The 11103-nt window shown below is 40.3% G+C and overlaps 1 protein-coding gene across 8 annotated transcripts in view; it reads left to right on the forward strand.

Moving 5' to 3' along the window:
- The window catches only part of RNF38 (ring finger protein 38), a 103454-nt gene extending 98366 nt beyond the window's left edge, over positions 1 to 5088 (forward strand). For all 8 annotated transcript variants that reach the window (XM_054053966.1, XM_054053967.1, XM_054053970.1 and 5 more), the window contains one exon: positions 1549 to 5088. In XM_054053966.1, coding sequence (XP_053909941.1) covers positions 1549 to 1611 — 63 coding nt within the window. In that variant the 3' untranslated portion in view covers positions 1612 to 5088. The remainder of the gene's footprint in view (positions 1 to 1548) is intronic.
- Positions 5089 to 11103: the final 6015 nt, after the last annotated feature.

An 11103-nucleotide genomic window follows, 5' to 3' on the forward strand; every position in this document is an offset into this window, starting at 1 on the left:
ACTTAAGCAGTGCTGCAGTGTCCGTGAATATTCACTTTATTGTTACACAGCAGATTTATTTCTGCAGTCCCTATCAGAAAATTACTCCCACTGAATGCTGTTTCTTGCTACAAGTAGAAGATACTTAATTATTATCTAAGCAAATATCTCTTGATCCATTAATCCATTGACTTTTGATGAACGTTCCTTTTTATTTTAAAAATTGCGTTAGCTGAATTGTATCTAGAATTATGCAAGTATGAAGTAGTGACTGAGAAATGGCATTGTCCTTAATAAAACTTCTAGGGAGAGAGCAAGAAGTTTTGTATTGATTCTCCAATGAAAACCTATAAATAATAACTATAATGTAAACTGTAAAACAATAATAATTGGCAGAAAAAACGTGCCCTCATTTTAACTTCCATTACTAAGGAATCTTTTTCATTAATAGTGTGTTACTTCCACTGGCATTTATTGTTTGGATTTGAAATTTGTGGCAGTGATCTCTGCCTCAGGCCTCTGAACTCTGGCCTGCAGAGCCACATTTCTTGATGCTTTCACATGTATTTTTGTTGAAAAATTTAGGAAAACCTGGAGCTGACAATGGTTGGTCCTGCAGTTTTGGGGACAAAGAAATACAGAATTTGGAGCAGGAAAAAGTTCTGTTCATTCTGCCCTTTGAAAAGGAAATGTTTTATCATAGGTGTTACATAATTTATAACATGAACTCTAAAAATTTTCTCATCGTTTGTTAGAATGAAATTAACCTTTATTTGAAAAAGGAGAAGGAGAAGGCATAAATACTTTCCCAGTGGCTTAAGGGATGTTATTTCTCATCTGACTTATATTTTTTAAGGGATCTGTAAAAGAGCTACAGGACGTATTTTAAGTGAGGGCCTTACCGAAGGACTAAATTTGGACCTGCTTGGGTGTGTTACTTATACCTGTTTCATCAGGTCACCATCTCTCTCTTTTTTTTTTTCCTGTCTGTTTACTAAAACCCCTTCTCTTTTTCCATAGTCTGTTTTCAGCTTTGACACAGGATGGGTTTCTGTGAGAACTAACTGAATAAGAGTATGAAGACATGTGACCCTTCATCAGTAGAGTTTGTGACCACATGACACCCTCATATAGGGCATTTATTTGCAGCCCAAGGTTGCTAGTCTGGTTTTGGTGGGTTTCTCTGTAGCATGTGGTACAGCTTTTAAATTGCATCCATCTGATTGCAATATACTATAACTATGAATCTGCATTAATAAAACCAGCATCACTTAAATAAGGCCTAGTTTGATATTTTGCTTTATCTTAAAAGGTGTAGATTTTTTCTAAATGTGGTTTTGAAGTGGCCAACTTATCACACCACTCTAACATAACAAAACAAACTATAGAAAAGGCATAAACTAAGCATGCTTTATCTTCACTTATTTTGAGTACTCTTGAGTTGGTTTTCAATATTCAGATGATAAAGGTAGCAAACTCATTATGGTCACAGGTGCTCAGTGTCATATACACATTGCCTTAACGATGTATTTGTCAGTACAGTAAATCTTCTTGTCTTTGGTTTCACAGGCCAATCGTACCTGCCCAATTTGTAGAGCTGATGCTTCAGAAGTGCATCGTGATTCAGAATGACCAATCTAAGAGCACAAACCTGGTTTGGATGTTCCTGGTCACATGTATATATGAACTATCTATTGAACTTACCCATGTGGCTTCCAGCCTGCCCTTTACACAGAAGGGTGAATGGACCTTACTTTGCACTGTGTGACTTAATCGATTACAAAGCTTATAACTAGTCTTCACAGTTACGGGATTGTTATACTAACAGTGTGCTTGGAACTCCAAAGATTATGGATTTTTTTTGGCTTATTTTTTTTGTGTGTGCACTAACATTCCCTGGTTTTTGTGTGATCATTCCGAGTGTTGCTGCAAGATTACTGTGGACGTGATCTTTTAGCATGTGCTTATATTAAAGAAAGAGAAGGAAAAAAAACAGTGGTAGCTTCAAACAATATCGTAATCTACCTTTTATATATAGAGCCTTCAGATACTGTGAGTGGGAATGAGTGGTGTGAATGTATGTTTGCTTGTGAGAGGATATGTGAAGTGTGCTTGTGACTGAGTGTGCATGTGTGTTTGAGAACCTATGTACCAGCATGTACTGAGAACGTATGTGTGTAGTAATACTTATGCTGCAATGTATAATCTTGTGTGTTATTTAAACAGTACTAGTACTGTACACTGGTTCCTTTCCTTGTGTTTGCAGTTGCACACTGAATGCAGTGGATGCAGCAATTACAGATATTTAGTATTTCCTCCCCAATGTACTTACAGGTATAAAGACCTTTGTACGTACTATTCAAACAGCTGTTACGCTTCCCCTTCATTGAAGGCTTTAAATGTGTACCACTAAAGTGCATTGATTGTTCGTACACGAGTAATATGTTACAGAGTCTGATTTCTTAAATGGCTGATTTACAAGTTATGTTATCAATGTAAAGTTGCAATACTGCACAAATCATTTAGCATTATTAACATTTTCAGTTGATAATATGAATATCAATACTTTTCTGTTCTCCTTATAAATTTTTCTAGCTGGGTTTGCCAGTTATGTTTCTTCCATGAAAGGAAGCAGAAAGGATGCTGAGGTTCTTGTGCAACAGTTCTTCACTTTCGGCCATTGTACTTGCTAAAGACATAATCTTTTAGCTTGTAAACGTTGGCTTTAATCACATACGTTCTTTGTCATTTATAAAGGAGTTTGTATACAACTGAAGTAACTTCTTAAAGGTTATGATTTTATTCCTGCGATTTCATAAATAAAATAAAATTTTCAGCACTTTCTCAAAGGAGTAGCACTTCTGTTTTTTGGGTTTTTTTTTCACTGTATCACAAGAGAAGGTGGCTTTTGGTCACTAACTGCAAAATTCAGTTGCCCTGATGCTGCTTCTTGTCCTTCCTTATCTCATGAAGAAGGAACTCACTTTTTTTTGCAATCAAGTTTCCAGAGCGCTACACCGTAGGAGTTCTGTGAAGTAGGAGGTGATAACCTCTGTTCAGGTGCTCTGAATGATGTATTGTTTGGGCTATTAAAAAAAAAATTAGCTTCATTTATAATATTTAGACTGTTAACATCTTTGATAAGTTAGAGTAAAATATTTAGGTCTACATATACCGTAATTATTCACAGGATGCACTTTTTGCGACAAAATTCTCCTCCTAAATTCAGTGTCATTACTTCGGTTGCAGCAGCACAAGTGGCGCAATTAGCAATATTACTGCATCTTGCTGGCAGTCTCAGCTTTAAGTTTATTCTTCGTCATTTCTGATGCTTTTTTTTATGCTGCTGTGCTTCATATCAGATATAATTTCAAACTGCATTAGGTGTTCTCCATGCTGATTTCCCTCTTTGAAGATTCTACAGCCCAGTCGTGGCTCTTGGTGCAAATACAACAAAAGCACAATTTTGCCCTGTTTGAGATGTTCTTCCCTCTGTTTAGTTATGCCGGTAGTTCTCAAAAACAGTGTATCTAACAGTCTCTTCCCATACCTCTCCATACTTGAGAACATCAAACAAATATGCTGTTACATCAAGTTCAAAATAATAGAATTTCTCCATGTTTCCAGTGGAGGTAGAGAACAGGCTTTTCACAGTAACATAGCAGGTTAAGATATGTGATTTTTTAACCAATAAAATTCTGTTTTTTAAAAAGCATATACCACATGTCTTATAAAACCTAGGCTCTTTCATGTAGCTACAAAAGAAAAAAAGTCAATGTGTACCGATTTAAATGTAACTAATAATACTGTGCTCAGTATTCAGTTTGAAGCACAGAAAGAGGGTGCTTTTTCTAAGCAAGGTACAAATGAACAAGGCACATTCTTCTGAAGCCAAAGGAAAGTAGTCTTCTTTCTGGAATTGGAGAAATCTTGATGGGTAGTGTCCCTTTTTCACCAATAAAACTCTATGGCAGTTGGGAGATCTAGAAGATGGGTGGTGCAAGTTGGTAAAATCCTGAAATGAATTGTTGTGCTCTTATGGCTCTTCTCTTCTGGAACAGCTTTTTCTGTTTTGCATGGGACTCCTGCAGGTGTATCTGGACTTGCTTCCTGTGGTTGGTGTGTATAAACAGCACACATGCATAAGTTCTGAATCAGCTCAGACAAGCTACAACCAAGTCCTCTCTGTTGTAGCTGTCAAGGAAGGGGGACTCATGTTCAGCTTTTAACTGCCATGTGATACGCACATTTGTGTGTAATTCCACAGCCTGCCATGGTGCCTGGCAGCACCTTAATTTAGCAAGACTTTTTTTTAATCTCATTTTTATTGCCTTTCTGATATCACCTGGCTCCTTCTTCTCATAACAAACAGACAAACAAAGCCTGGGGGGGAAAAAAAAAAAAACATGGACTGCAGTATTTTTGCATAATCATAGAATAGTTTGGGTTTGAAGGAATGTTAAAAATCACCCAGTTGCAACCCCCCTGCCATGGATGGGGGCAACCCCGACTAGAAGGGGGCTATTGGCACTGCTGTGTTTTTTGCATAAACTGTCAATTTAGTTTGATATTTTAGTGGTTATCAAAGATAATTCTAACATCTTGGTTTGTGACTTTCTTTACAAAAATATAAAGCCTTTTACTGTATGCCATTTCCTACAGGCTATTGAATGTGATTTCATGCCTGCTAATACATTGTGTGATACTTGCGATGAGATTTACCAGCATTTTTAATTTTAATTGTAGAAAACACGTTTTTGACTGAGTTGTCTTTGGGTCTTTGTAAAAGCTGTGTTTTTTTGCTTTGGTACATTGTTACCTCATTTTGCTACTTCTGTTTCAGATTTGCCTATCATGAAAGTTTATGAGTTTTGTTGGAATCATATTTTGTCAAGAGTTTTCTTTAAGTCATCCTCTATTGTATCATTTAATGTAGTTTTAAGTGTGTTATATATATCTGTAACCAAATGATTTGAAGGCTCGATAAATTTTTAACAAAATTTGTACATTTTTTATGAAAGTTACTAGTAATGCTTTACTAGGTAGTGCAATGAATTTTTATTTTTAATCCCTGTGCCCAATTTTGGAGTTGAGACAGTTGTTCATTAATAAATGTATGATCTACACTTACACAATTTTGTCCTGTTCTCTCTCTCAGAAAGGTGCATTGTTTCCTTTCGTTACTCTGCATATTTCTGTACATGATCATGCAACTCTAGATATTGTGTTGTAGAAGGAAGTTTTGCTACCTCAATTGTAGTGCATGGTAGAGTTTTTTTTAAATCTGCTTTGAGAGTATTATTCTTAAAAGTGTAAAATATCTATAATTCATAGAACTTAAAGCCTTGCCTGAAAGATCAGCTTTTAAAGGTGTAACTTTGCCTAAGGAAAGATTTGGAGGGATAGATATGCTCCTTGGATATGCTATTTGCACTGTGTGTCAGCTGAAGCTGTGTTACAGATTGCAGTGCCCCAGCAGTAGTAAAAAATGCATCCTGAGCTAAGGATGAAACGGCATTGTTAAGAGTTTGATTAGCCAGGGTCTAACAAGAAGCTGCAGGTGAAACAAAAAAAAAAGTTTGGTTTTGATGAGATCGTGTAAACTAAGATTGTTCCAGTGTTTGATCACCCTCTTGGTAAAGAAGTGTTTCCTAATGTCAAGTCTGAACCTCCCCTGACATGGCTTTGAACCATTCTCACACATCCTGTCTCTGAATACCAGGGAGAAGAGATCAACACCTCCCTCTCCACTTCCCCTCCTCAGGAAGCTGTAAAGAGCAATGAGGTTGCACCTTAGCCCCCTTTTCTCCAAACTAGACAAACCCTGTGCCCTCAGCCCTTCCTCACAGGACATTCCTTCCAGCCGGATATGTTGCCCTTTGCCCTACTCTGGACACATTCATGTGCCTTAATATCCTTTTTAAGTTGGGGGGCGGGGTACAGAATTGCACACAATACTCGAGGTGAGGCTGCATCAATGCTAAATACAGCAGGATAATCACCTTGTATGACTGATTGCCTTTAACTAGGATGAAATTTTGCCCTGCTGGCTGCCAAGGCACACTGCTGGCTCATATTGCCTGCTGTTGAGCAGCACCCACAGATGCCTTTCTGCAGGGTGCTCTCCAAGCCACTCCTCTCCCAATTTATACTTGTGTCCAGCACTACTCCAGCCCAATTACAGAATCCAGCAGTTGTTCTTGTCAAATGTTATGACACTGATGATTGCTCAGTGCTCCAATCTCCCTAGATCCCTCTGCAAGGCCTCGTCCCTCAAGAGAGTCAACAGCACCTCCCAGTCTAGTATCAGCAGCATACTTGCTACTGGTGTATTCAACTCCTGCATCCAGATCACTAACAGACTGAGAACTTGCCCTAGAAGGCTGCTCCTGGGAGCACTGCTGATGAATGGTCACCAGCCTGACATAGCCACATACCCTACAACCCTTTGAGCGCTGCCCTTCAGCTAATTCATAGAATTATAGAATCACCAGGTTGGAAAGGATTCACTGGATCATCGAGTCCAACCATTCCTAACACTCCCTTAAACCATGTCCCTAAGCACTTCATCAACCTGTTCCTTAAATACGTCCAGGGAAGGCGACTCGGCCACCTCCCTGAGATTCCTCACCCAGCCCACGTATCTGCTCATCTCACTGCTGGACAACTTGTCCAGAGGGTGCTGTGAAGGACGGTGTCAAAAGTCTTACTAAAATTCAGAAAAATTTAAGTCCACCACCTTGCCTTCATCCTCTAGGTGGGTGGTATTGTCGTAAAAGGATATTGAATTAATTGAACAGGCTGTGCCTGACAGTTGCATTGTCTTTTAAATGCCTTTCACCAGCACCCAGTATCATCTCTCTCCATATTTTTTCCAGGTACTGAGGTTAGACTAACAGGCCTGTAGTTTCCTAGGTCTTCCCTCATATCTTCTTGGTGTAACACAGACTACGTTCCAATCAGCAGGGACCTCCCCAGACTTCCAAGATCTTTGGCAAACGACTGAAAGGGGTTCTGCTGTAACATCTGCAAACTCATTCAGTACTCTGTGATTAATCCCACCAGGCACCATGAACTTGTGAACATTCAACAGATACAACTGGTCTCTTAAAATTCCAGTGGCCAAAAATAGGAAGTCACTGTTTCCATGGTTGTGGTCCTCTAACTCAGAGCATCAGGCAGCCCGAGGCCTATCGTCAGTATAAAGAGCTGAGGCATAAAAAGGATTGCATGCATTTTGCTTTTTCTTCATCCCTGTTTGTCAGGGATACTTGACTTTTTGGTATTTTAAAACCTGTGTGTTGAAAGGATTTGCCACTACAGACCCAACTCAGGAACACTAGAAGGAAAGATAAAATTTTCAAGATGTCAGTTGGAAATAATGGTGGCACTTCTTTAATGCATACTATCTTTTCATAATGCTGCATAAAATATATTTTGAAAAAGTATATGCTTAAGAGTATAATTTGCTAAAAAAATAGCACAAAATAGATACATCCATACATTTCTGATAGCCTACAATAATTTTCCATGTTTTAAAACAAAATGGTGAGCAATTATGCCACAACAGAATTCCTACTTTCGTTTACTTTCTTAACGGAAATGTTAAAACACAAAGACCATTCAGTGTTAGTAAAAATGAGGAACCGAAAAATTACATTTGTTTTCCAGGAAAATAAAACTTGCAAATTGAACTGATGTGGCGGCACTAAGATACTTTCTAATCGATTGTAAAATTAGACTAACTAAAATATACAGACATGCAAAAGATTCCATAAAGTTCTCTTGACCCAGAATAAAATAGGGCTTCCCTACACAATTCCTCTTCAAATGGTTAACCCTGAGGAATACTAAACCAAAATAAACTCTGATATCTGCAGAAAAAAAATTCTTCCTTTTCTCAAGCTAGAGGAAAGGGTGGTTTCTAATGAATGCACCCCTGTCTGAAACAGGATTCTTGGATTCAGCCTTTTTTAACATTCATCTCCTGTGTAGCTTGGATTCGAAGCTATTTAATGCCTACAGATCTTGTGTAACTGCCATTTCAAATGACAGTCCTCAATGTCTTTGCCAAAGTGGTGATTCAACTTCATGTAGATGGCTGCAAAAGAACTCTAGATCCTCACCAGAACACAGGTTCTCACAAGTATGAAGATGGAGTCGGAGCGTGTTTTAGGAATTTTCTTTACAAATAAATAGAGAATGCTATGGCTAAAACAAAGTCAGGTTGCAGGGGGAGGGTGGAACAAGAGTTAAGGAATGATAGAGTGCCAGGCAGAGTCATTCTTCTGAGGCACTGTGACATGCTGCAGAAATGCATCACCGTGAAACTCAGAAGGATCAAGACAGGCCCCTGGGCTTATCCAACACGTGAAGTAACTCTACAACAAATAACACTGGGCACTAGCAACTTTGCCAGAAAAGGAACCAGAGTTTTGTGCTGAGTATTTTCCAACAGTGTGGTCTTGTGGTGATGAAGACCAGCCACACACCTCCCTGGACAAAACACATATTGACTCCATTAAGCAAATCCCACTGCAGAACCCACCAAGGGCTGCTCACAGCTAGACCACAACTAATCCCAATGCTCACAGCCTCTTCTGTTCTCTGACAACTCCTTAGGGATGGGGAGCAGGGGTTGTTGTGACTTCACACCACGTAGCTGCCTGCTCCCTCCCCCTCCCTTGACCAGTGGGACAGGGGAAGAGAGACAGAAAACTAAACACAAGACAACTTGTGAGATAAAAACAGTTTAATAAGCAATGGAGAAGTGGAATAAGAGAGAAGGAGAGCAAAACAAAAAAAGTGATGCAAAGGGAGTCACTCGTCACCTCACACGGGTATACCAATGCCCAGCAAGTTCCTGAGCAGAAGATGGCTGATCTATCTAAAACTCCTCCTCTCTTTTTATTGCTGAGCATGATGTCATATGGCATGGAATATGTCTTTCCTTAGTTCAGGTGATCTGCCTGCTCGGGTTCCCTCTCAGTCTCTTGTGCATTCACAGTAGAGCCACATCTAAATCACAGCACCATATGAGCTGCTATGAGGAACACTTAACTCCATCCAATGCACAACCAACACAGAGGTTCTTGCTTAAACTTTTTTTATTCATTGCAGTTTAGCTATCCATTGAGAAACACCAGGAGGTTTTGCAAGTTAGCCCAATACTTCCTGCTTGTGCTTTACTCCACAGAACCCGCCAGGCGGCTTGCTGAGGCTGGCCTAGTGTTTTTTTTTCTCTATAGTTTCAAAGAGCTCCTTCCTCTAGTATTTTGGAGCAGTGTTACTTGGGAGTTTCCTAGTTCCCACAGATTGTGAGCAGATGCAGAGGTCATGCTAAATTCCTCCGTCATTTTATTGCATTTCATGTTAGAGAGCAGTACCATGGCAGAGGGCAGTACACGAGGCTGCAAGCAAAGACCAGCACTGGGGAAAGACCACTGAAGACATCATGGCAACTCAGAGCACTGTTCTTGCCAGCTGGTGTGCTTTCATCCAAAGTACACTGATTGCAGCTGGGAACTCACTACAGTGTTTGCATGCCTTTCATGACACCAGGGCAATTCGTGGATGCAAGTGCTGTACCACAGCAATCTGATTTAAGCCAGTGATATTGAAAATGCCAGCAAATAAAATGCTCTATGTCTCGTTTTGGAATTTTAAGTAAAAAGAAAAACACTTCCGCTCCAGTAAAATGATGGCTATTGCTCAAGATGATTAGGATGTCTTGCAATTAAAGAAATGGGACAACATAGCCTTCCTCCTAAGATCTGCAAGAGGGCTGCTTTTCCCTGATACAGTGCCTGTCTTCATCTTGAAGAGACATGTATAACTCTGTTCCGTATATGCTTAAATCTAACATGAATTTCATACAGACCTGAATGGCAGCCTCTCTTTCCTAGTAATCTTCACTTTCCTTGGAAAGAGTGTGTTGCCATGTGCTTATGCCCTGACACAAGTCAAAGGATGACATTTTTCACAGGAAGGCCTGGGGTGCGTTTTTTCCATCCTTGCAACGTAGCAGACTTGACTTCGCATTGTTGTGAGCGATACAGGCCTGGCATTCTGCTGTGTGTACCAGCAACACACCCCGACATGGGAAGCTGCTCTTCATGGTTTTGGAGATATTTTCGGGGGGGGGGGGGGGGGGGAGGTGTTGGATTTTATTCTTTAGATTGCTTTTAAAACTTGGTTGTTTGATTTTTCCATCATTGGGATTTACCACAAAGGGTCATAGCTGGCTTAAACTCATTCCTGTCTTGGAGTGTCCTGAAGGGCCCCGTCTTAACCATTACTGCAGTGTTCTGTATCTCTAGGGTAGACCCTGGCTCCACTGGCAGGAGCTAATGAGCAGGCTAATGAGCGAATAGGCAAACTGAACACAGCAAGGCTTGCTTGCTATAACCCATATGTTTACTTGGTGATGGAGCTGCCCTTGCTCTCTGGTGTGTGGGAGCTGGAAAGGAAGAATCCATTCATGTCACTGTCCCTACTAATTGGAGAATTTCACTTTCTGCCCTGAGAAGTTCACAGAAATCATGTACGTACTCCTGGAGATGTCTGCCATGGCCAGAACAACCTGATGGGCCCTGGTCACGGCTAAGGCTTTGGTTACTGGCATAAAATGTGGATGCCAAGCACAAGACAAGAGATGGGGGAATGGAAGAGAGTACTGTGGCAGTAACCACACACACGTGCACTTGGGACCACAGCGCTGCCAGGGCAAGTGCCACGGGTAAGGATGGCCCACAGTAACGCCCTCAGGGAATGAGTTCTGCTGTCTGCTAGCAATGGATTATGACCAGGCATCCTTTTGTGCCTTAAAGTTTGTCTGATGCTTCTTCCAGCTTTATCAGTTATTTCAATACAGCTTACTTCTTCCTTCAGTGCCTATCTTGCTAATATCCCTAGACCATCACATCTACACAAGCTAGCTCTTCTCCCCTTTCAGGCACTGTTGGGTCTAAGTGCCGTGGCAAGACACCTGGCAGGCATCAGCTACCTGTAAAATTTGAAAGCTTTTTCTAGTTGATGTACCTGGTTATCCTTCTGTCTCAGTCAGTCTGAAAAATTCTCTGGGTTTCAACAATTTAAAGGTGGATCAGCATGTTCTACTTAGAA

This window comes from Cuculus canorus, chromosome Z (genome assembly GCF_017976375.1).
Source record: "Cuculus canorus isolate bCucCan1 chromosome Z, bCucCan1.pri, whole genome shotgun sequence".
Classification (NCBI taxonomy): Eukaryota; Metazoa; Chordata; class Aves; order Cuculiformes; family Cuculidae; genus Cuculus; species Cuculus canorus.